This window comes from Microchirus variegatus (genome assembly GCF_963457635.1).
Source record: "Microchirus variegatus genome assembly, chromosome: 4".
Classification (NCBI taxonomy): domain Eukaryota; kingdom Metazoa; phylum Chordata; class Actinopteri; order Pleuronectiformes; family Soleidae; genus Microchirus; species Microchirus variegatus.
Window position 1 is genome coordinate 3,701,019 of NC_139805.1, and position 24,642 is coordinate 3,725,660.

The 24,642-nt window shown below is 42.3% G+C and overlaps 1 protein-coding gene across 3 annotated transcripts in view; it reads left to right on the forward strand.

The window, feature by feature from the left end:
- pde4dip (phosphodiesterase 4D interacting protein) overlaps positions 1–24,642 on the forward strand; it is a 63,360-nt gene that overhangs the window by 33,071 nt on the left and 5,647 nt on the right. For 2 of the 3 annotated variants that reach the window (XM_083887826.1, XM_083887827.1), the window contains exons 17-36: positions 86–171; positions 261–427; positions 2,272–2,563; positions 4,769–4,931; positions 5,081–5,206; positions 5,923–6,394; positions 8,079–8,314; positions 8,412–8,460; positions 14,434–14,711; positions 15,489–15,638; positions 15,761–15,958; positions 18,316–18,588; positions 18,900–19,031; positions 19,752–19,871; positions 20,003–20,192; positions 20,372–20,475; positions 21,273–21,377; positions 22,361–22,456; positions 22,569–22,753; positions 22,866–22,997. In XM_083887826.1, coding sequence (XP_083743952.1) covers positions 86–171; positions 261–427; positions 2,272–2,563; positions 4,769–4,931; positions 5,081–5,206; positions 5,923–6,394; positions 8,079–8,314; positions 8,412–8,460; positions 14,434–14,711; positions 15,489–15,638; positions 15,761–15,958; positions 18,316–18,588; positions 18,900–19,031; positions 19,752–19,871; positions 20,003–20,192; positions 20,372–20,475; positions 21,273–21,377; positions 22,361–22,456; positions 22,569–22,753; positions 22,866–22,997 — 3,554 coding nt within the window. Of the gene's footprint in view, positions 1–85; positions 172–260; positions 428–2,271; positions 2,564–4,768; positions 4,932–5,080; positions 5,207–5,922; positions 6,395–8,078; positions 8,315–8,411; positions 8,461–14,433; positions 14,712–15,488; positions 15,639–15,760; positions 15,959–18,315; positions 18,598–18,899; positions 19,032–19,751; positions 19,872–20,002; positions 20,193–20,371; positions 20,476–21,272; positions 21,378–22,360; positions 22,457–22,568; positions 22,754–22,865; positions 22,998–24,642 lie in introns of all 3 variants that reach the window. The other variant, XM_083887825.1, reaches the window with a different exon arrangement.

Below are 24,642 nucleotides of genomic sequence, written 5' to 3' on the forward strand. Positions count from 1 at the left end.
GCACAGTCACAGGTTCAGTCATGGAAATGGAAATGGAAACGTGTTGATCTTTTTTCTCAAACACCCTGTCTGTCTGTTTGTATAGAGCCCAGCTCAGAGGACGAGGCGTACGATGATCTGAACAGCGTTGATAAAGCAGAGCGGAGGGTCCAGTCACTGACCGACACCAAGGTAAGAGCATAGTTGGCCCACACGGGATGGATAGTGTTTTTGTCACTGTATAAGTTCTGACTGAGAGTAACTATGTCTCGTCTGAACAGAGCTGCACAGGTCCAGGAACGGCTGCAGCACACGATCTGTTGTTTGAAAGCCAAGGTCTGATGGAGGTCAAGGAGCTGGTGGAGCAGAAAAGGGCAGTGGAAAGAGAGCTGAACGAGCTGAAGGTTCAGCTGGAGAAAAGCGGCTTCTCTTCACTTTCACAGATGAGGTAAAAACCAACGAAACTCGACTCGGCCTTTGGGACAAAGTGATCGATCACCAGAAGTTTATGACGTCTTAGAAATATGTCCACTGCTTTATCTCACCATTACAGCCCTTTTCCAGCTGGAAAAACTAAGGTTTATAAATTGCTCACACACCAGATTCAATAGATGAACTCAGCGTTTTAAGCTCTAAAGGACATAGGAGCTGTTTCTTTACCACTGGCTTTAACACCAAAGTCATAAAATAACACATTTGAACTTACTGACTCCAGGTCGCTGTGATGCAAAATAAACAAGCTTCAGTTTCTAGTCGGACAAGAATGTGTAACTGCAAGATATAAAAATGGGATACACCCTGTACAGATCAGCAGTCCATCAGGGTCAGCACACAGAGACATAAAGGCCTCTGGTTGAACCAGGATCCAAACTGGTGACCTTTTTGCCTTGGGGCAACCATGTTGCCCAGACCAGCCTTTCTTAACCTTGGGGTCCAATTGGGGTCGCGAGATGATTTCTGGGGGGTCACCAAATCCATCCATCCATTATCTACCAATTCATCCTCCACCAGAGGGTCGCGGGGGGTGCTGTGCCTATCTCAGCAGACATTGGGCGATAGGCGGGGTACATCCTTGACGGTTCGCCAGTCCATCACAGGGCCACATATAGAGACAAACAACCATTCACTCACACACTCACAACCACGGTCAATTTAGAGTGACCAATTCACCTAATCCCCATATTGCATGTTTTTGGACTGTGGGAGGAAGCCGGAGAACCCGGAGAAAACCCACGCACACACGGGGAGAACATGCAAACTCCTTGCAGAAAGGCCCTTGTTCCGAAGTTGTTCCAAACGGGGCTCGTACCCAGGAACCCGGGTCTTCTTGCTGCAAAGGCAAGAGTGCTAACCACTACACCAACCGTGGGCCAGTCACCAAATCATTTTGGAAAAATATAAATATATATAATATAATATATATATATATATATAATATGATATTTTTTTTTTTTTTTTTTTTTTTAAATCAAAATTAATGTAGCGTCCGATCAGACGTTAGAATGACGACGAGCGGTTGGGCCGAAAAAGTACACTGGATACACCAGCTTTTCACCACCTGACCGCCATCTGGAGATCCGTGACAGCGGAGAGTTTTTCCCTTTTTTTTTGCCCCTCATTTTTATTATTAGCGCTGCTTTGATGGTCAATATTGGACAGTACAGCCATGTTTTTGAGCTTAAAATTAATTAGTACAGTGAAGAATAGTTTCCACCCCCGCAAAAAAAAAGAAATAGACAAAATTTGACACTAAACCTCGACAGTCAACTCTCAAAATGCCGTGTAATTCCCATCCCTAGCTATCGTTTCATTTCATTAAAAAGGAAAAGAAAATTTGCGTTATTATTTGTTTACATTTTAACCGGCTCAACTACCAGCAATACGATGGGATGTATAGCGACAATTGTCGTTCTATTACTCGTGTGAAAAGTTACCCTCTCGATGCTGCTGTATGTTTTTCAAAAAATCCAAAAGTGTTTCTAAATAAAAACGAATAGCTCAAGTGTGTAAGTGCTTGTTCTGATATGTAAATGCGACGTAGCCAACGGTGTATTGATCGGGCGTTGTTTCAGCACCACGGACAGTGCTCTATCCATCATACCCATCAGAACCACTGGCCCAGACCACAAGTCATGAACAAAACAAAATGATTGAGAAATGCACTGATACGTTGTTGGTTTCAAATAATGACGCAAAATACAGATACTTTTCATAGTTCCTTGGATCGTAAAGATGAAGGATTATTAAGGTGTTTGTTCTCGTATATCCTCCACTCTTGTGTCGACATTGAAGGAAGGCGCTGTTCAGCCTCCGAGCAGAAAAGGAAGAACTAAAGCGTCAGCTGGCTGAAGGCCTGCACGCCGACAGGAAACACGACGATGATGACCGACAGGTTTTGGAAAGAGAGGACGACGAAGAGAAAGAGGAGGAGGAGCTGGACGTGACCGTGGACGGCTCAGAGATGTGGGAGGCCTGGGACAGTGAGCTGCCTGTGTCGCACTGCAACATCCAGAGCGGTGAGGAGCAGAGGACGGGCAGAATCACCGGACCTGAGTCACTGCAACAACTCACCACCTCCTCAAAGGTACACATTTAATATCAATTATTCTCCATGAAACCCATCCTGGAGGTGGATGATATGGATTTGATGGGGCACTATTATGATACATGTATGTTATACTGTATATGTACACATATCTGCCTTTACCCTTTTATAACACTTTTTTTTAGTTTTTTTTTTAAATCAACATATTATTTGATGTTGTGATGTTGATGTTATAGCAAACCTCTGACTAACTCCCTGCCACTGCTGCGACTGTCAGCATCCCCCTCTCCTCCCAACGTCACTAACGTCTAACCTCATACATAGAGAGCGCCACCTGTTGGTGCAGTCGTGAGTTCGAGCTACACATTTGACTTGATACTAGCTGTAAGCGTATTGAGCTGTTACCGAGCTGAAATAAGAATATGTTTATAATATGTAATATATTTATCTGGCCTTTAAACAGCATTTTCAGACTGTAAACTGAAGTGTGTGAACTTCATTGTCATATGTCTATTTACAAAATAACTTTCTCTCCCCACCTTCACATTACAGCTCAAAACTTTTTTTTCAGCTCAAAACATTTTTTAGATGAGCATATTCCATTTGTTTTGTTCTTAGGTAGCCGTCTGTGTTCTTTTGAGTGTGTTCTTGTGTTATTTACTGTTTTATACGGTGGCCCGACAGGGGCAAACGCACTGCAAACCCCAAAACACCAGCAAATAAGAAAACGCCAGCAAATAAGAAAACACCAGCAAATAACAAAACGCCAGCAAATAACACAACTAGGGCTGGCAAAATTAACGCGTTAACGCAGGATGCTTAATTTGATGCATTAACGCGTTAATTTTTTTAACGCATTAACGCACTTTCTCACTCTCATCGCTCTACGGGTCGACGTGCAGTTTATGAACAGGCAAGGCGGCGGGCAACTGCTTAGGGCCCCGAGTCGATAGGGGGGGCTCCCGACACTCGGAGCCTAAATGCATCAGTGAGCAGCAGCATCCCCGTCTCCCTTAAACAACAAGGGTTGATTTGCAATGACATCTCAGTAGGAAACCTCCCTAAAGGAGCCCCACGTCTCCTCACGTTAACCTGTGTGAAGCTGAAGGAAAATGAAGAGGAGTTATCAATCAGGAAGTTAGAAGAGGAAGAAAAAAGAGAGGAGGAAGAAAAAAGAAAGAAAGACACACAGTTGTAAGTGGAGCTACTGGCGCAGATAATGATATAATCATAACATTAACAGTAACTGTCTAACTAACGGGGACACAGACAGCAGCTAACATTAGCGTCAGAATGCTAGCTGACGCTAACGCTAACTAGTAGAAGCAGTGCTTCAAAGTGCTGATGAGGAATTTCAAGAAAACTATTTAACTTCTATACTTCTATATTTTTTGTTTATAATGTGAGTTATTTACAGTGCAATGTATATATATTTTTGTTTAAGTTATTTACAGCATTTTATTTTTTCTATTTATTTATATTGTCATATAATGTGTTTTTTTTTTACAATGTAATGTTTATTTTTTAACTAAGTTTGTATAGGTTTTTACAAGTTATTTACAGTATTTTATTGTTCTTTACATTTATATTTCCACATACTTTTTATCGCTCTGTTCCTACAACAATATAAAGAGAAAATTAGATTTTTTGGCATATTTACGAATGGTAATTAATCGTGATTAATCGTGATTAATCCGCAGCTACCCTGTGATTAATCTGATTAAAAAATTTAATCTTTTGACAGCCCTAAACAAAACGCCAGCAAATAACAAAACAACAGCAAATAACAATACACCAGCAAATAAGAAAACTCCAGCAAATAAGAAAACACCAGCAAATAACAAAACGCCAGCAAATAACAAAACACTAGCAAATAACAGGGACAAATGTAAATGTTTTGTTAATTGTTATAGTGTTGTTGAAATTGCACATACTTTTCTTAAAAATTCTTGGGCTGTTCATAATATATTTTGTAAAAGAATAATTCATTTAATACATAGAATTTTATAATTCTTCTTCTTTGCAGTAATTAATACAAAGAAAAAAGTGGACTTATTATTACTTCAATGTCATTTTGCGATGAGTTTACTGGTCCTGCCCCCTTGAGGTCGGATTAAGCTGGATGCGGCCCCTGGACCAAAATGAGTTTGACACCCCTGCTGTAAGGTGACATTGAGTCACCTAAAAATGAAATTATTTATTATTATCAATTATAATTAATAATATGAATTTTTCTGTGTCCAGGCTGCTGAGCGGGACGGTGAGCTGCGGCCCTGTGTGCAGCAGGGGTCTGTGTCTCATGTTCGTCTGCAGCAGAAGAGCAAGGCGCTGACAGAGAGGCTGATGGTCTCTGAGGCCACAGTACAGGCTCAGGCCGAGCAGCTCAAAGACTACAGGCAGCTGCTCAGTGAGTTCACCCTCTCATCCCTTACACTTTTATTATACAGTATGTGGAATCAGTCCTGTGTGATATTGGTCAGATTATACCAGGGTTTAAAATAACACACAACAGATTCGAGCGTCGTCCCCTGCAACACTTCTTCTTTGTCGGTGCAGACACTGCAGCAGAGGCGACAGTGCAGCAGAACAGTAAGCTGATCCAGGTTGACCTGCAGGACATGGGCTACGAAACCTGTGGCCGCAGCGAGAACGAGGCCGAGAGGGAGGACACCAGCAGTCCAGGTATTCATACAACACTCGCATGTCTGTGGAGAAGAGCCTGTGCTTATTTACTTTTAATACTTTTTTCAGTAAATGTTCTGAAATTTAAATAAATGTCTCGTAAAAGCACGGTGAACTGCTGCAGAGTTGTAATGATCTTTTAGAAACACTAGGGGGCCACAAAGCATACCTCAGTAAGGGCAGCAGAAAAATATTACAGTAAGTTTTGGTCAGGACCCCGACACATTAACTGTAATTACGAGTCCGAGCCCGATTTAAAGCCGACACTTTTTTTTAATACGTGAGCCATAAATGTACACGTACGTCCACGTCCTCCCCACAGGGGGAGCTTGTTGTACCTGCTGCCACAGTCTAATTTACAACAATAACAGAGCCGCTGAGATCCGCTTCCATGAACGCATATGTTGCCAATGACGATACACTTCCTGGTTTTTAAATGATGCGTTCATGGCCACAGGTTTTTACACCTTCACACAATACGACGTGCTAAAACATACCACGCGAACACGACAATGGAGAAAAAACACAAATGCTTGATCAAGGGCCCGACCCCGGCCGAGGATAGTGGCGGGAAATCGGCTGTATGTATGTGTAAATGCTCTAAATAGTATGCTTATAATTAATCACTCAGTGCACTATGGGTGTTTTAGGCCTATAGCAGTCCAACTAATGTTAAGTTCAGGGTTATTTCAATGTGTTTACCGTTTTCTCCGCAGAGTTTGATGATCTGGAGATGTGCACATCTCTTGACTGTGGCTCTCAGTGGTGGCCCGCTAACAGCAGCAGCTCTGCCTTTGCAAAAGCCACTACCCACAGCTCTGGTAGTGGAGATGAGGTATCATCTCTCCAGCACCTTGTTGAGGGCCTTCGCTCACAGCTGTCCCGTTCACAGGGAGTCATCCGAGGGCTCCAGTGCCGCCTGGCCTCCCTCTCCGCCTGCAGCGACTATGGAAACTCCACACCGCGCAAAGTCAACTGGTGCATCCAGAACTCACCCGCACAGAGCGGCACAGAAGACGATGAGGGCTGGCAGTCCTCAGACGGGGGTGTACTGGCTTCACCTCATCACGCTCACTCCGACAAGGGCCTGCAGGAGCTGGTGTTCCGGGTTGATGCTCTGGAGAACCAGCTGAGGAGAGGAGGGAAAAAGTCTGCGGACCAGGATGTAAGGTCTGCTAAATGTCCAGGGTGAGTGAAAGAGTTCATTTGTTCATGTTCCATAATTTAAAAAAAAATAAAATCATTCCAGAAGTGTAACGAGTTTTTTAAGATGGCATGTGGTGCAGCTGCATGGACCACCATGGACTACTGAACTTTATTATGATCAACATGTGAACACTAAGCCATGATGATATTTGGTCAATTGTTACGAGCAGTTTCAGCTCTGAGCAGATTGAGTCCTCAAAGGCAGTTTGAGAACTCTTGGCTGAGTTGTTTCCGCATAAAAAAAAGATGGATCTTCCACAGGGGACAAAAGAAGGACATTAACAATGTCAAAATGTGCCTGCAAGTGCTTAATGAGTGCAGTGAACTTAGATACCACGATTTGTATCGCACTTCCTGAATGAATTACCCCCCATTTCATTTAAGCACATCGATGTGTCTGCATTGGGACCGTAACTATGTTCCCCGGGTCCTAAGTTCCCCGGGTCCTAAGTTCCCCGGGTCCTATGTTCCCCGCTTTGTATGTGACCGGGGAACATAGGACCCTTTCTCTAACCCTAATCCTAACCCTACCCTTTTTCAAAAAAAGGGTCCTATGTTCCCCTGTCACATACAAAGTGGACCTTTTTTGGGAAAAACGGGGGAACATAGGACCCGGGGGAACATAGGTACGACCCCGTCTGCATCAGTGTTTTCCTTGGGAAAATGCAGCAAATCAATGCTGATGTTGACTACCTAAAAAGAACTATGGGAACGCAGGTAACTGCCTGTGAAACATAGCGGGAGGTAGAGCTGAAACAATAATTGATTAATTGATTATTAATCGCTTACTAAATTAATCGGCAACTATTTTGATAATCGATAATCGGTTTGAAGCTTTTTTCATCAGTAAAACGAAAGATTTCTGATTGTTTTAACTTCGTAAATGTGAATATATTTTCTTGGTTTCTTTTCGCTCCACCTAACAAATAAATCATTAAAACTGAATCATTTTGGTTTGTGGACAAAACCAGACTTCCGAGAACATCATAATTTCCAGCCTTGACAAACAACGATCAATGTTTTTTAACATTTTCTGACTTTTTATGGACCAAACGATTCATTGATTAATCGAGAAAATAATTGCCAGATTAATCGATTACGAAAATAATGGTTAGTTGCAGCTCTAACATGCTTTTAAGGAGGTTTTCTATGTGTTCTGGCCCTGTGAAGTGCTCCCTGATTAGAACCTATAACACCTTTATATACTGCTCAATTATGGTCTAACTATAAGAAAAAGAGTATGCAGAGGCTTAAGGTAGCATGCAATGGTGCAATGAGGCTACTGCTTCGTGGCCCTAGGTGGCCAGCCAATTATTTGTGTCCACTAGAGTGCCTACCTGTGAGGCAGACAACTGATGTTTGGCTTTATGTGTCGCCGTAACAAGTCAGAAACCAAATCATTGAAGCTCTAATCAGCCCTCTGAAAAGCTGCTATAGATTCACTTCTAGGTTAAGAAGGCATTGGTGCAATAGCTAATATATGATTTTCTATGTATTTTGTATCTCCTTTTATACTGTTTATTACGTGTGTGTATGATATGGACCTGTGTCTGCAATAAAGCTTATTATTAATTTCCTTGAGAAATTAAGAAATTGTAAAACTGTACACACTATTTTTGCTAAAATTGCTGCAGCTAACTGTCACGTGCCTCTTTGATTCCTTTAGAAAATTCGACACTCTGATCCAGGCTCAGGCCAGAGAGCTGTCTCACCTCCGTCAGCAGCAGAGGGAGGGTCGCAGCGTATGCAACATCCTCACCCAGCACCTCGGAGACACCACCAAAGCCTTCGAGGAGCTGCTGAGGGCCAATGACATCGACTACTATATGGGTCAGAGCTTCAGGGAGCAACTCTCTCAGAGCAGCTCTCTGGCGCAGAGAGTCGGCGCAAAGATCAGTGGACGTGAGTCAGCGGATTTTTTTCATCACTCTGTAACATGCAGTGAGTCTGATTCATTTAAATGTAGCTAATTTAAGAACAAATGAATGTGTGACCTCAGGAGATTACCCTGAAGATCCAGATGAGAAGACAGAGCTGCTCGCCATCCGGTCAGTGCTCCTTTGCTTATCACATTTAATATTCAGCCAAGACTGTGTGTGTCCTGTATAACAACAGGCCTGTTGTAAAGTATTGGTGTGTATGACGTCCATGCTGTGGCCCCTGTTTCTTCCTCGGGGCAGAAAAATCAGATGTGTTTATTGTGTTTATCTTCTTTCTCTCGTGTGATTGGTCAAATCCTCCTGTGATACTGAAAATGTAGTTGTGGGCCAAAGGTTTCTCAGTGGTAAAGCAGGTCATCTTTCAAGTGGAAGGTTAAGATGAAGGAATACTTTATAGTCCATTTGCACATACAGTTGCCTCTCATTCACCATGTCTGACATAAGACAAAATCAGACCAAAAAAATTCAGCTATAAAAAATCCCCCCAAAAAAGTCCATTAGATGTATAACATGCATAACGTGTTGTGGGTTCAATGCCCAGCTCTGCTAGTCATGCCGATGTATTCTTAGGCAAGAAACTTAACCCTAAGTTGCTCCTGATGACTGTGTGAATGTGTCATTCATAGCTTGTCTCTATAGCTCCCCAACCAGTCCCACGCTGTTTTGTTGGCCTCTGTGGTCTGTGTCCATGCATGGTTTGGAGGTCCTCGCCGCAACTTCAGGCTGCGCTGGTGGTCTTGCCCCACCGTAACAGGTTGTCGTTGCCGTCCTGGCCACCTTGGCCCTCGCCCGGTTCAGGGCGGCCCAGTCTCTACTGAGCATGTCGGCCTCCCGGGTGCAGAGACTCGCTGGGGGGTGGGAGTGCTCTGTTGTTGTTGTTTGGGTCACTCCCCTTCCACTGCTCAGTCTTGAGGGTCTTTTGTGTCATCCCCTCGAAGCCATGGACCAGCCACAGACCGTCGTGAAGCTGCGACGAGATCTTAAGCACGAACAGCTGTTCACAAAGTGCAAAGAATATCAGAGATACAATGTAGAAACATACCTAAAAGACAATAAAACAATAAAATAAATGAAAATGTAAAAAGTAGAAAGTAGAAAAACAACAATTCTTATTGTTCAGCTCTAACTTTCAGAAACACAAAATGTCATAATACCAAATTCAAATATATCTTTTTAATTGTGACCTCCCAAACAAACACATTTTGTTCTTAAAACTTACACCAAAATACGTTTAATTAAAATGCTATTTGTGTTAGCATTACACAATGAATTATTCCTTATTATTATTATTATTATCTCTTAATATAACATATGATGGTTCAAATGAATTCAGTTGTAATACAAGGCAATCAGAGATGGCAGACTTCACCCCCATTCACGCAACAAGCCTCTGGCGGCCTCTGTTGGTCATATTGGCAAGTGCAAGAGAAGCACGAACAAACAAACAAACAAACAGACAGACACACAGAGCCACTAAAAATAATAAAAGTGAAGAGTAAAGCAAAGATTTTCAAAAACAGGTCCAGGGTTTCAGAATAGAGGCTAAAAGGAGACATTACGTGATACGTGAACATTTTTGGGAAAACAAAAAAGACACAATTCAGAGATTCTGAGATGAAAGTCACAAGTCTGACATAAATGTATTTATTTATAGAATATTTTTCAGTCATAATTTATAGAATTCTAAATATGATTTTAGAATTGTGACTATCATGTTCTTCTTACGTGACTTTAATATCACAGTTTCTGCTGAAGAAAAAGTCAAACATTTTGATTCATTCTGTTTTGTTTTGTTTTGAATTTGTGCATTTTTAGTTTAGGAAACAAAGTCATTTTAGCGACGCAAACCTTTACAAAAGATATGAAAGACATAACAACACACTAGTGTTCAGTCAAAGAAGAAGATGAGTTGAACATCTGTGAATTAAATGGTGAAATTCAATATAGTTTATGTGTATAGTTTACACATATCAAGTGTGACTGTGTGAGTGTAGCACGAATGGCTTAATGCTGCACTCGCGTTGACGTGGCTCCTAATCAGGTTAAGTTATTAAAACCTGGAGTGGGAGGGAAATGGGTCAGAAGCAGCTCACTACACACACACACACACACAGAGAGAGAGAGGAGAGCAGCAGAGAGCATCAATTTGCTTCTCTTCATCAGCAGTAGCACATGGTACTGAGGACAACGCAGTTTTTGCTTTTCCACTACAACATACTTTTTTGGATTATCGTAAAATGGAAGCTTGATGGAGTCTTTCAGAACCTCAGCAGATCCTGATATAAAGAGGCAACACTTTGCTTGCAGGTGGATGGATGTGTTTCTGAAAGCACTTAATCAAACAAAGAAAAGGGGGAAGTGGTGCTTTGCGGACGACTGTCCTTTCGGCTTCTGTTCTCGTTCTCTCGCGGTTGTTGGAGCATGAACACACATTGCCCTCTGGATCTGTGCATACATTATTATTATGCACGGCCCTGTGGCCACCCTCTTCCCTCTGCTCTATCGTCATCACATTTCTCCGTCAGGACTGGTGATGCCGCTGCTGCTGCTGCTGCTGCTGCTGGGAAGAGAGAGAGTGTGTCAGAAACAGAATGAAGAGGATTTTCCTTTCAGGTTCTCTGAAATTTCTGAGTAATTTCTGCAGCTGAGACAGAATTTTTGAAATTTGAAAAGGAGGGGAAATGGACGAATTGTGCAGAGATGCAGAGTACAACTTGAAGTTCCTTTGAGCATTAGAGTCATTTTTACTTGTCTCTCTTTGATTTGTTTCTCTGAGATGCAATTTACTAAATGTGTGCTTTAGCCTTTTAATTTATTCTGTGCGTAATCTCACGATCTTCACACTGGTGAAGTAAAATATAGAAACTTAGCTTTTATTTAAGCTGTGATAAATTATAAAAATGTCCTTGATCTGCTGGTCATTGATCCGGTTCCTGTCATCAATCCGATCTGACTGATCTCTGAAGGCTCAATCCACTTTTCACTTGCGACGTTGGCGTCTGTGAATTTCACAGCCACTGAACCTGATTTGGGACCCGTGTGCTTTGCCACCTGTAGTCACATGCACACACACACACTCCCAGGGTGTGTGTACAGGTGTGAAGACGGTCCTCCGTTCATCTCTGTGAGAAGACCATCGGCCATTTTACTTTATCCCTTGCTTTGCCTCGGCCTTTCTCCTTTACCTCCTGTCTCACAAACGCACACAAAGGTGAAACAACCCCTGAGTGTGGGATAGAGAAAGAGCAGAGGGCAGACAAGAGCCATGGCTGGTCAGTAGTCGGGTAAAACCTTCATCGGCCTGGACAGCGGACAGCAGGCTGGATGAGACTAATGGCTCCTTTGTGGAAGTCCATGCTGTCAAAGAGCAGCCCACTGTACAGAGACTCCCTGTTCTCCTTCTCTCTGTGGGAGTGGAAAGCTCAGGAACGAGAGCTGCTGCTGCTGAGGAAACACACTGACAGAGAGAGGAGGGCACTGCTTACACAGCTCAACAAGTAAGTAAGACCTTGCAAGTGAGTTTGAGCTCCTTGAATTGGATTTATCTCAGCGACACAAACAACGGTGCAGCTGCGGGAGTGACGTCACCACCGTTACTTATTGTTACACACAAAAACAGTGTAGCAACATTCCGATTTAGTCCGATTTAAAATTGAAAGTAGCAGAGTTGACCTCGGAACGCTCATGACCTCGGAAATTCAGAGTTCTGACTATAAAAGGACCAGAACTATTGCTTTAAAGGGACAATGTGTAGTATTTATGGGTTTATATGACCCAAAATCCACTTTTTTATACATATTATGTGCTCCTGCATTGTCTAGTCGCTGTATAATAGTTTTTGTTTCATTTTCGTAGTGTTTCAAAAAGTCATGTAAAATAACATGGTCGCGGGCCGCGGTTGCATAGCCACTGTTAGCAGCGAGACGCCATGTTTCTACCGGAGCCTTTAAGGACAAACGCGAGAGAACAAATCAAGCGTCTCTTTACTTGTAGCGGAAGTCCCGCCTCCTCTCTCTCCGCTTAGTCTGCTACGGCCGCGGTAGCTCCGCCCTCTCCCTCACCTCACGAACCTCATCTGCTGACACAGAGAAAGACGACGAGGACGACATTTGACCAGCTGCGGATACTGTAGCGCTCAGGGAAGGGAGGGGGTGAGCAGAGCAGCAGTTCTTTGTTGTAAATTTCAGCCTCTCCTCTAGATGGCACTATAAACTACTTACTTCACCTTTAAGTGTAAATCTATACAAGATTGTTCCTATGCAATCTCCATCCAGACGAGCACACACTACATGGTCATTTGAAAACTTCTCAGTGCTTATGTTGGGGTAGTGTGGGTGGCTGCAGTATATGGAGCTATGGGGACTAATGTGAGAGTAGCCTGAGGTGTATTACCAGTAAGTGCTTAAAGCTGTCTGAAATCCTAAGGACTCTCTGTTATGCAGTAGACAGAGCAGGTTCCCTGGATTCTCTAGTGCACATGCCAAAGTGTCCATGTACAAGAACCTCACATTGGTCCTGGTGTCTATGCTAGAAGCGTGTGAATTAGTAGCTATCTTAAATATTTTTAATAAAAGACGGATCAGAATAATATATGTATAAATGTTGGGGATCAACAATAGTGGCTATAAATTGATTGATAAAATAAAATAATAATAATGATTTTTTTTGTTATTAAATATTTTGAAAAATATTAGGGATTCAGTACAGTCAAAAGAACAACATTTTTTCTTCAAATTTTGGACCCAATTTTTTTTTTCAAATTTTGGACCAATATTTTTTTTCAAATTTTGGACCCAATTTTTTTTTTCAAATTTTGGACCAATTTTTTTTTCAAATTTTGGACCAAAATTTTTTTTTTCAAATTTTGGACCAAATTTTTTTTTTCAAATTTTTCAAAATTTGGGTCTACATATTTGTTCAAATTTTGGGTCAATTTCTTTTTCAAATTTTGGGTCAAATTTTTTTTTCAAATTTTGGGTCAAATTTTTTTTTCAAATTTTGGGTCAAATTTTTTTTTCAAATTTTGCAAATTTTGGACCAACATTTTTTTGTCAAATTCTTTTTTACATTTTGGTCGACATAGTATAGTATGACGATTTTGTAAAATGTTGGACCAAAAATTAAAAAAATAAAATAAAATCGAAAAAGTTTTCCAGCCCTTTTTGCTCTGGGGCTCCATCTGCAGACATTATATGGTACTGCAACCAGTAGTTCTTTGTAGATGTCATTCGTGAAGTAGATATTTGTTATTGTGTTGATTTATAAAGTGGAAATGCTGGTCCTCAGTATGTAGCAAGTACAAGAATGTGTGTGTGTGTGTGTGTGTGTGTGTGCGTGCGTGCGTGTGTGTGTGTGTACACCTGGTACATGACTCATTATTATTGCTCATTTTCCTTCAAGAAAACATCAAATTATTTAGATAAGAATTTTCCCGAGCAATATTAACACTATGCAACATAACTGGATCTGACAATTAAAGCGGACCTAGACAGTAAGTTCCAATTAACGCTATTGTTTAGTGTGTATCTGCGTCATTACCTTGTTTAAGAAGCCCTGAAGTTTGGAAACAAACAGTTCAGCCACTGCTGAGAACGCTGTGTTTTATGGTAATCTCGGGGCTAAATGGTCTGTATATGGCCCTTTTCTAGTCTTAAAGAGCACTCAAAGCTGCTTTATACTACGATTTTGTACAGATTTTCAAACATTCACTCACACATTCCTACATCCACATCATGCTCACAGCCGTTAGGAGCAACGAGTGTCTTGCCCAAGGGCACATCGGCTAGGAATTGAACCCACTGCCTCCCAGTTGTAAAGACGGCTTGCTCTACCACTGAATCACTGTCACCCAAATAAAAAACAAAGCTCTGCAGTGTCACACATAATCATCTGGCACTAGCAGATTCATCATCATTAAGGGATGGTTGGAAAACAATGCTAGCTATACCCAGCTTCTCTTAAGCTGCGACAGTAGATGAAACGTAACATAAATATAGCACCTGTTTGTCCAGTTGCATGTTGATATTTCACTAATTCGTATTCATGTTACTGCATGTGTCTGTGTGTCTTCTTTGTGAACAGGCTCAGTAAGGAGCTGCAGCAAAAGGACAAAGTAATTGAGTCTCTCCGCGCCAAACTAAACCAGCATCATCATCATCATCATCATCCTTCATCTCATGGTTCTGACACGCCCTGCAGCAGCCACGCCCTCTCCGATGTCACGGACCAATCCGATCGCATCTCCTATGTGTCCGACGACCGTGGCTCCACAAACGAGGACGTGGAGGTTTGCTCCAACACGGACATCGTCAACGGGCTCAGCCAGGAAGAAATGCCGACTTCTACCCGAGTCAGCTCAGGTAAGAATGGGATGTTAATCACGCTGAGTCAGCACTAGCATTTAAACATATCAGCAGTTCCATCGCAGGACCAACACAAGAGAGAAACAAGCATTCGCTCTCACATTCACGCCACCGGTCAATTTTGAGTGTCCATTTAACCTCTGTATGTTTTTGGACTGAACCATGCAGAGAACCCGGAGAAATCCCCACACACGTAAACTCCACACAGAAAGACCCCATGGTCAGACTGGGTCCGACTGAACCTGGACCTGTGAGGCAAAAGTGCTCGCCACCACGCAAACACTGACTGTGAAGTGTAGATGCATACATAGCAGACAGACGTCTCTTATCATCTGTATTCACAGTATTTTGAAACAGAACAGAACTGAAGAGCATTACACACAACATGCATATATGCATCTGTGGCCCCAGGGGGAGCTGTTGGCTCCGTAACATTTCCCCTACAACTGATGATGCATACATCTAACATGATGCTTAAATATTTCTATGAGTGTGCCAAATTTGTGATCACTGATTTCAAATGTATCACAGATAATATATCACGGTTATTTATTTCTTACATGATTTTACTTTTTAAATTAACAACTGCCCTTGAGCCCATCTTTACAAAGCAGTGACTCAAAATGTGAGCGCTCTTATCCTGCCCACTGTCCTCTCTGTTCACGGCGTCTCGTCTCAGTGTGACATGCGTCACGACAGAAACGCACGGATGCGTCCGCCATGCATCTCTTCCATGTTAATCCACGTTTCTTCCATTTTCTTTTTCATTTCCAGACTGCCACTCTCACAGTAGCGCCATATCACAGCATCCATCTGTCCCTCCATCGGTCACCTCATCCCACAGAACTCAGTCCTGCTTCAGCTGTCCCAGCATGCATTGCCCCAGCTCTCAGCACACAGCTGCTGACATGAAGAGTACGACAGGTAGAGTAAGAAAGAGGGAAACGTTTTAGTTTCTGCTGTGTTGTTATACTTTCTTTTCTTTCGTTGTTGCCCTTCGAAACTGCAAATTCTCTTCATTCCTTCGTTTTCTCTTACACTTCTAGCTCCTGCTTCAATCTTCATCTCTGCCCCCTTGTTCCCTCCTCCCTCCTCCTCTGCGCAAAATGCACCCTTGCCCTTCCATTCCCACCCGGCCGCCATGCGAACCCGTTACCAAGACAGCGGCAGGGGAGCGGGTTTCTCCTTAGCTGAGGTGCAACAGGAGCTGCAGATGTTACAGAGACAGCTGGGAGACAGTGAGAGTGCGTCGGACTGAGTTTGAGACTTCTGCTCTATGCTAATGAGCGCGTGTGTGTGTGCGTGCACGTGCGCGTGTGCGTGTGTGTGTATAACTAACTAAAATTTTAATTAGCAAATATCAAATATATCAGCTGTAAGACTCCAAGCTGCAGGAATGTCACTCATTTGTACGTGAGCAGAGGCAGACAAAAAAAAAATTCATACAGGAAATGACTTCAACACTGTTACCACACTGTGGAAACTGATGATCTGGCAGCGGTAGAGGAGAAGAACCGGGTAGATTTAGTGCAGGTGATTGAGGGATTGATTGAAGACAACCGCAAAGGGAGAGGCGAGTTGGTCACGCCCACACCATGGGAGGGGGGAAAACAGAGAACAGGGGACACTGAGGCTACGTTTACACCTAGCTGGATATTTTAGTTAGTTTTCCAAAATAACTTTGTGCACACATCATCGTTTTCAAAAAAGTTTCTGTTTATATTAAAGCGGAACTAGACCGGAAGTTCCTACTATCACTGTTTTTTTTGGTGTTTATCTGCGTCATTACCTTGTTTATGAAGCCTGACGGTTCGAAACAAACAGTTCAGCCATTGCTGAGAACGTTGTGTTTTATTGTAATCTCGGGGCTCAACGAGATCACTGAAAATCCCGTAATAGTTACGTAAGCAGCGGTTCTCCTTAACAACCGATCGTCCTGCTCTGGGTGGTAGTCCGGGCACATCCGGTTACGTACATTGAACCGCAGAAGAAGAATAACGTCCGTTGTGGAGGTGTTTCTCGAGCAACAGTGTCTTCTGACTCTGGGTCTGACTCCGGTTTAAAGTCATAAAGGGACTGCGGCGGGGAGTCGTGACGAAGCTATTTTTAAACACTGTTAAAACAATGTTTTGATAATGAGGAGCAGTGCATCCTCCATTCCAGAGGGGGGCGCTGCGCTTCTGAGAATGGATGTGCTGGATAGTACTGGCCAATCACAAGACTTAGTCTTCTGGGGGTGAAAGTTCACTCTGAAATCTCGCAGCAGAAAAACACTGTCAGAAAAGAGGATTTCTATCGTTTACAGCAACTAGGAGGTTTCTGACCATAAAAACAAGTTAATTTATGTAAGTAGACCTCCATAACTAACATATATGTGCAACAGGACCACTCTATGTGACCTTTAACCCGCATAAATAAGCTGTGGAGAGCCATCATAATTACGCCAAGCCTGTTGGCGGCAGTGTAGGAAGAAGGAGAAATACATACAAGCCAATCAGAATCCTCATCGACAACAACAACAACGACTGACCTCTCATCCTCAATGTATAGAGGTAACTGTACAAGTGACAGCAGCATCATGGAGACACTTGAACATTCAAATCTGATCTGCATTTATTTGTAATTGAGCAATGTGGCTGCTACTGTGAACGTATAGTTTTATGGACAGATGTACTAACGTGTTTGCACTCATCTCTGTTGTTTATCCATTAAAATGACAAGCTCAAAACAACAAACCACGCCATGGAAACACAGACACAGAGAGCTCTGTTACTTCCCATCCTCTCTTTACCTTCATCTGTATCTCCTTGTACTCTCTCTCGCTCATGTACTGTCTCTCTCAACATTGAAGAGGAATGGAAAAATTTCCCAAATCAGACAGATTTCGACAGACTATTCTCTTAAGCCAGGGATTCCAAAGTAAGGGAGGTGCATCCATCCATCCATTATCTAGTGCTTTATCCTCCACCGGAGGGCTGCAGGGGGTGCTGTTTCTATCTCAGCTGACATAGGCCGATATCACATCACTCAAGTGACCTTGAGTGCCATGAAAGGCACCTCCAAATAAAATGCATTATTATTATTATTATATATACATATATGTGTATATATATATATATATATATATATATATATATATGTATACATCACAGTGGATTTATCAATATATATATATATATATATAGAATATAAAATGTATAGTACATATATGTGTATATATTAATAAATTATTAACTGTTGGTCTATTAACTGTTGACTGTTGGTCATTTATATTTAATATAAATATAAATAATATGGTGATGTTGGTGTTGTTCATTGAACATGCTGGTAATATTTAAATAGATCTTTTTGGTGAGAAATACTTGACTTTGAGAGATTTTATGTGGTGAGTGCTGTGTGTACAGACAGACACATTTTTTCAGTTGCACAGGAGTCGGGGATATATGACTGTTGGTCAAATATCTGATATGGGACTGTGATACGTTTGGGAACCACTGTCCTAAAACAAATCCGTTCATCCCTCGTTCTCCTTCCTCTCTGTCACACTAACATGGTAGAAATTGTTTACCTTTGTTTAACCTGATTTTCTCCCCCTCCACAGGGTTCTCCACCCCCCAGTCCAAACCTCTCCATGGTTTCCCGTTCACCCACCAGCAGTCCGACCCCTCTGCCTTTGTGCCACTCTCCTCCTCCCATGGATACCAGCCTTCTCCTTTCGCAAGCAATCTAGATGCCAGCTTAGCCATGAAAGCCGGGGCCAGCCTGCTGGAGAACAGTGCATTGTGGGATAAAACCTACGGGCTCCGATCATCAAGACTCGGAGCCGACCTGTCGTCAGGATCATCGGGGTACCAGTCAGGCACCAGCCACGCAGGTAGAGACTGTGAGGGAAACGCTAAATATTATTTATTCCAAACATAGCACCATTGTTGTTATTGAACGCCCAGTTGTTAGTTTCAAGGCTCCAAGAGAAAGCTATTATGGTGATTCCTTGTCAGAAAGAAGCCAATGGAAGCATGATGTAAATCAAAACATGTCATAATGATCATCACATACACCAAACTTCAACTGTTCCACAAGACCTCATCGGCAAGAATTCCCCAACAGAGACCAAGTAATAATTGAATGACACCAGTGAACCAGTGTGACTTGTGTGTAACAGCTACTGTGTGTAACTGTGTGTAGGTTCAGACCTGATGAAGGAGCATCTGAGGGAGGTGAGGACTCTGAGGCAGAGACTGGAGGACTCCATCCAGACCAACGACCGCCTCCGACAGCAGCTGGAGGACAGACTGGTGCACACTGCCACTGACAAAGGTGACACTACATCATGTCAAAGGCCATTAACAACCATCCTCAAAGGGTTTTCAGATGTTCTCCATCATTGAGTAACTTATGTACCCTTAAATACTAGTGAAGTGCCCATAGGAAGTATGTATTCCTATAGTGGGAGCTGAAGTAGATTTTTCAGTTATGGTAATGCATTATAAGGAAGCTAAGTCTAGCAATGCTAATGCTAATAGAACATTTTTTAAAAATGGGTTGTGCCTAATCAGGTTGTACAGTGTTTGTATTATGTTAGCATAAATACATTTATTTATAATTATTTAATTGTACAATCGGGGCAGCCCATGGCCAAATGCAAAGGGAACCTGGCTTGTAACTGGAGGGTTGCCAGTTGGAGCAAGGTACCCGATCCCCCTTTCTCATTGTTAATTGGAAACTCAATTCAGCCCGGCCATGGTGGGCCACATCCAGTGCATTGTGGTCCCAAGCCCCAATAAATGGAAAGGTTGCATCAGGATGGGTATTCTGCCAAATCAAATATGCAGATCATAAGCTGTGGTGACCCCTATAGAGGGAGAAGCCAAATGAGAAACATATTGTACAATTAATTCTAATCAATTAAAGGCTTTATCACTGCTTCTGTGACTCTTGTTGTGGTACTCCATGTGGGTTCCAAAAGTTTCCAAAGGGGAAATGTGATGTCTTTTATTCATTTCCCCCTCTTTCCTTCCTTCCTGCCCTCTACTCCAGGTGCTCCTACCAACATCTACATCCAGGGTCTGGACTCAGTCGGTCAACTCTCCTCTGAGATCAGACTCCTGAAGGAGGAGAACATCAGACTGCAAAAGCAGCTGGAGCAGGCCACTGCAGGTACAGTGCGACGCACACGTCTGTCATAGATTATCTTCGAGTCCATAGCGCAGTCCTGTAGTCAGAGACAGCGATCGTCAACGGTTTGGTCGGATTTAAGGTGTGAGTTCGTGTCATGTGCAACCCTGTAGAGGGCAGTAAGGAGGTGGATCAGCTGAAAGAAGCGGCGCTCCGGGAGCAGAACAAGTTGAAGGAGGCAGAGCTTGAGGTGGAGAGATGGGCGGAGCAAAGCAGGAAGCTGCGAGATGAGGCTGAATCTTACAACCGGGAGATAACACAACTGAAACAGGACTGGCAAAGGAGTCAAGAAACCATCCACAGGTGTGTGTGTGTGTGTGTCTGTTTATCTTGTAACATTACACCTTTATTCTCCTAAATATAATGAATTTATTCTCGAAAGCTTCGATATCTTTTTTCCTCTGCATGGCCTAATAACTCCAACCGGGACACAAGAACAATCCATTTGTGTGTTTGTTTTGTATTTGACTGTGCACTGACAGACTCCAGCAGCAGCTGAGTGAGAGCCACAGTCTGCTCCACTCTCTTCAGTGTCGGCTGCAACTGTGCCGCAGGGAGGACGGAGTCACCACCGGCACACATTTGGGTGAGAGGATGATGTATGATCTTCATCTACAGCAGGGGTTCTCAAAGTTCTGATACCTGAGGGCCAATTTAGGAACCCAACATTGGACTGAGGGCCGCCAAAGGAAAGAAAACTGAAAGAAGTCCCATTTGTAATAATTTTAATGACCAGATTGCAGTTCTACAGTTTAGCGTTAAGTAATATAAGCGTTAATATAATGTAATTTAAGCATTAATATAATAACGCTTTATAATTTACTGGGTAATTACCCAGTATTTTGGCCATTGTTCTTACCTTCTAATTACAGGTTAATACCAAGTAACACATTTGTTACCATATATTTACTGGGTAAATAGCTAGTAATTGGGGGCTGTAGCTACCTGCTTATTACCAGCTTATAACCCAATAATACACTAAAATTCACCATATAGAAACCAGGTAAGTACCCAGTATTTTTGTTTACACTTATTGGTCTGTATCCAGTAATGTCCAATAAACATTTAACAAGCTTAGTACCTCCTGGATTAAAACAATCAATTGTAATTCACTGCGGGCCGCCAGAAATGTTTCTGTGGGCCGCCATTGGCCCCCGGGCCGCACTTTGAGAACCAATGATCTACAGCATCCAGACATTGGCCTCTGGAATGAGGGGCCGTGTACTTACAGAAACAAAAACAACATAATATAATATCAATCACAGATATTTGAAAATACAAATCTGATGATTATTAATTGTTACTCTTTAAAGACAGTTAAAGACAATTGCGTCGAGAGCTCTCATAACACTAATTATCTTTTAAATGTGTGTTTCTTCACAGGTCAGGTCAGTGACAGAGTCCAGTCAGGACACAGCGGTATCACCTTTGACCACAGAGAGCTGCCGCTGGGTCGATTGCCTCAAGCCGAGAGGCAACTCTTTAACGGTCAGTACATCTGTCACACTCACAACCTCAATGTGTATATATGAAGCAAGAGAAAAGCAGGTCAATTCATTTGAAAGCTCTGTTCATAGTTGACAGTAAAACAAAATCTGTTTCTCTGAGATGATTGGGTGAAGGACATTGTGGTGGTCAGGGTTAATATTTTGACATGGGCCACAACACATCAGCTCCTTGTGTATTTTATACAATACTATACAATATGATAGATGAGGAGACAGTGGCACATGAGGCAGAGCTGAAGATGCTTAGTTTTTGTTTAGTTTTAGTTGGGATTGACCAGGATGGACAGGATTAGATGAGCATTCAAGGGTCAGCTCAAGTTGAACGGCTCAGAAATATAAAGTCAGTGATCGAGGTGAAGATGGCTTGGTCACGTGCAGAGGAAGGATAGTGACTGTGTTTGACAAGGGATGTTGAAGATGCAGCTGCCTGGAGGACGTGAGAACAGTTGGTGTAACAGAAGGAGGCAGATGATCTGCTGTGGCGACACCTACAGGGAGAGACAAAGCAGAAGAAGAGAAGGATGAGATAGGACAAGATAATAGGATACAATACTATAAAACATGATGGGATTGATTGAATAGGACAGGAGAACATTATGATATACTGTCTATATGTTAAGACATAAATAAATGAAGGAAAAAGAAGGGGATAAAAACATATTGCCCAGCTGCCAACAGCACACATGCTGACATACAGTATTCACTTACGCTCCTATACACAGGTTCTCATATGCTCTTCTCTGAGAGAAAGTTTCACAGCTGAAAATATTTCCTTTGTCTTTATTCCTTACATTATCCACACCCTGTTAATGTGGATAATAAATAACGTGCATTAATGTTGCATCGTAACATTGCTCTTTCACGTTGTTTAAAAGTCCCCTCTGAAGACACGTTAAAGAGAGCACAGTGTCCTTCTGAAAAGTGAGATTTTTAAAGTCTAGCACTGGTGAACGTTTTCCTCAGATAACGCCCCATCTCCACCTGTAAGAAACACTGGACTCATCAGTCCCTCCTCTTCTCTGCATCCTGTCCACAATCAAACTGGAGCTGAAGTTCATGGTGAGAAACTTCATTTAACATAGTTGACACAAACTGTTCATCAGTGTTTTTTTAAACTCATCCCTCTGTTTTGCCTCTCTCCTGCTGTTCCTCCTCGTCCTCCTCCCTGCAGCCTCTGCCCTTCAGCTCCAAGTGCCAGGTGTTTCCTCCACCAGCCATCATGGCTGTCATGCAGTGGGCCACATTGAGGACTTTAACGCCCTACAGCAGCAGATCCTGGACGGCAGCACCTTGCTCTGCAAGATGAAGGCTGCCTTATCTACTTCCTCTGTGCTGCAGGAGTTCAGTCTTCATCAGGTGAGAAGTCGTCACCAAATTAAAAAAAACAAAAACAAGGGTCACATAAGTCAGAGGTTTTATACTGTCAGCTGCAGGACATTTGGTCATCGTGCTCTATTTTCTGTCGCAGCCTTCAGACTCAGATTCGATGAAGAAGCTGCTGTTGGACACCAAAACCCTGCAACAGATCCTGGAGGAGGCCGACTCTCTGCTGCGGATGTTCTGGAGAACAGCTCTGCCAAACGCTGAGGAAACCAAACAGGTCAGGAAGCAGCAGCAGCGAGTGTGAACGCAGTGACTGATGTGACAGAACACATCGCTCTTTGATATGTCTTTGTCCCTGCCCTGTCAACGCAGCTTTCAGTTTTTTCAATGCACTCATTGGCCGTTTCTCAATATCCACACTTGTGCGTACTTGCCCGTACTTGCGTACTCCCGTACTTGTGAAAACGTCATTAGCCTCAGTCCAAGTTCTGTTCCATTTCTCAATAATGCGAGCAGGGAGTACGGTTCTCATACCAGGAAGTGTTCTCGCTCCGCCCATTTTACTAAGTATGCACCGGATGGTGACTTGAGCGTACTTGGGAAAGCCATATATCCCACAATGCATTTCGGCAAACGTTTTGACCTGACAGTGTGAACTTTTGTATAATATTATTGTTTAACATAATTGTAACTTTGAATTTTAGATTTATATTAAAGTCACACTGTCATTGTATAGGTATTTACATATAATGGACACATTTTATAGTGTATAAAATATTTAAAATGTGAAAATAACAATATATGTATTTATTAAAAGTATTTTATATGTTCATTCATCAACACTGTAGGTGGCGCTAATGAGGCTTATGTGCTTCCTTCACCCGCCAATTAAAAAAGAATAACAAGGAAGTACACTGCTGTTCCAATTGAAGTGCTCGTGTACTCCCGTACTTGGCAAGTATGTACTTCAGTCGTACTTCTCAAGTATGTACTTTCCAAGTAAGCAAGTACATACTCGCATACTTGGGTATTGAGAAACGGCCATTGTCTACTCCTCCAGGGTAGCAGGCGGCTGGTGCCAATCCCAGGAGACATAGGATGACATTTAGATTGTCCAATCCAATAGATTCCATGTGTTTTTTTTATTTAAATATAATGTATAATATTTAAGTCCAAAATAAATGACCATATCATGTCTCATGTCTCCATATAGATGCAATATCCATATATTGACCAGACCTACCTGAACTGAAAGAGCTGTTTAAAAAGTTTGCTTCTAATATTTTGACCTTTTAGAAACTGGAACTGTCAACATATGACTAACGTTGACATGTAGTTCATACAGAGGAATAATTAGAGTATTTAAAAGTATATTATTTACGTGATCCTGATCCCCTATCACAGGGGTCTGCAACCTGCGGCTCTCGAGCCTCATGTGGCTCTTCAGCCCCTCGGTAGTGGCTCCTTCTCGCTTTGAAGAAAAAAACTTTTCATGTTTTTCACTTTTTTGTCAAGTTAAAGGCGTAAATAATATTGTTTTGGATATTTTGTCCATCACATCCAATTGGAAAACCTCCCCTGAAAGCCATTAAAGTAATGCATACATGAAGAAATTCACATTTGGAGGCCTGTCCATGCTTAGATCCATATACTTAGGCCAGGCATATTCTCTCATACATAAACTACATAAAATTGTACATAAAATTTCATCTCAAAGTCATTTTTCTACACTTTAGAGGTTTGGTATCAACGTGCGACAAACTGTAGTTCTTTGAATATAGTACATGTGTAAAAACAACAACTTTACATGTTATTTTATCTTCATTTTAAGGATGAAATAGGTTTTTTGCGGCTCCAGAATAATTTTATTTGGGTGGAGAGGGGACAAAAATGGCTCTTTTCATTATAAAGGTTGCAGACCC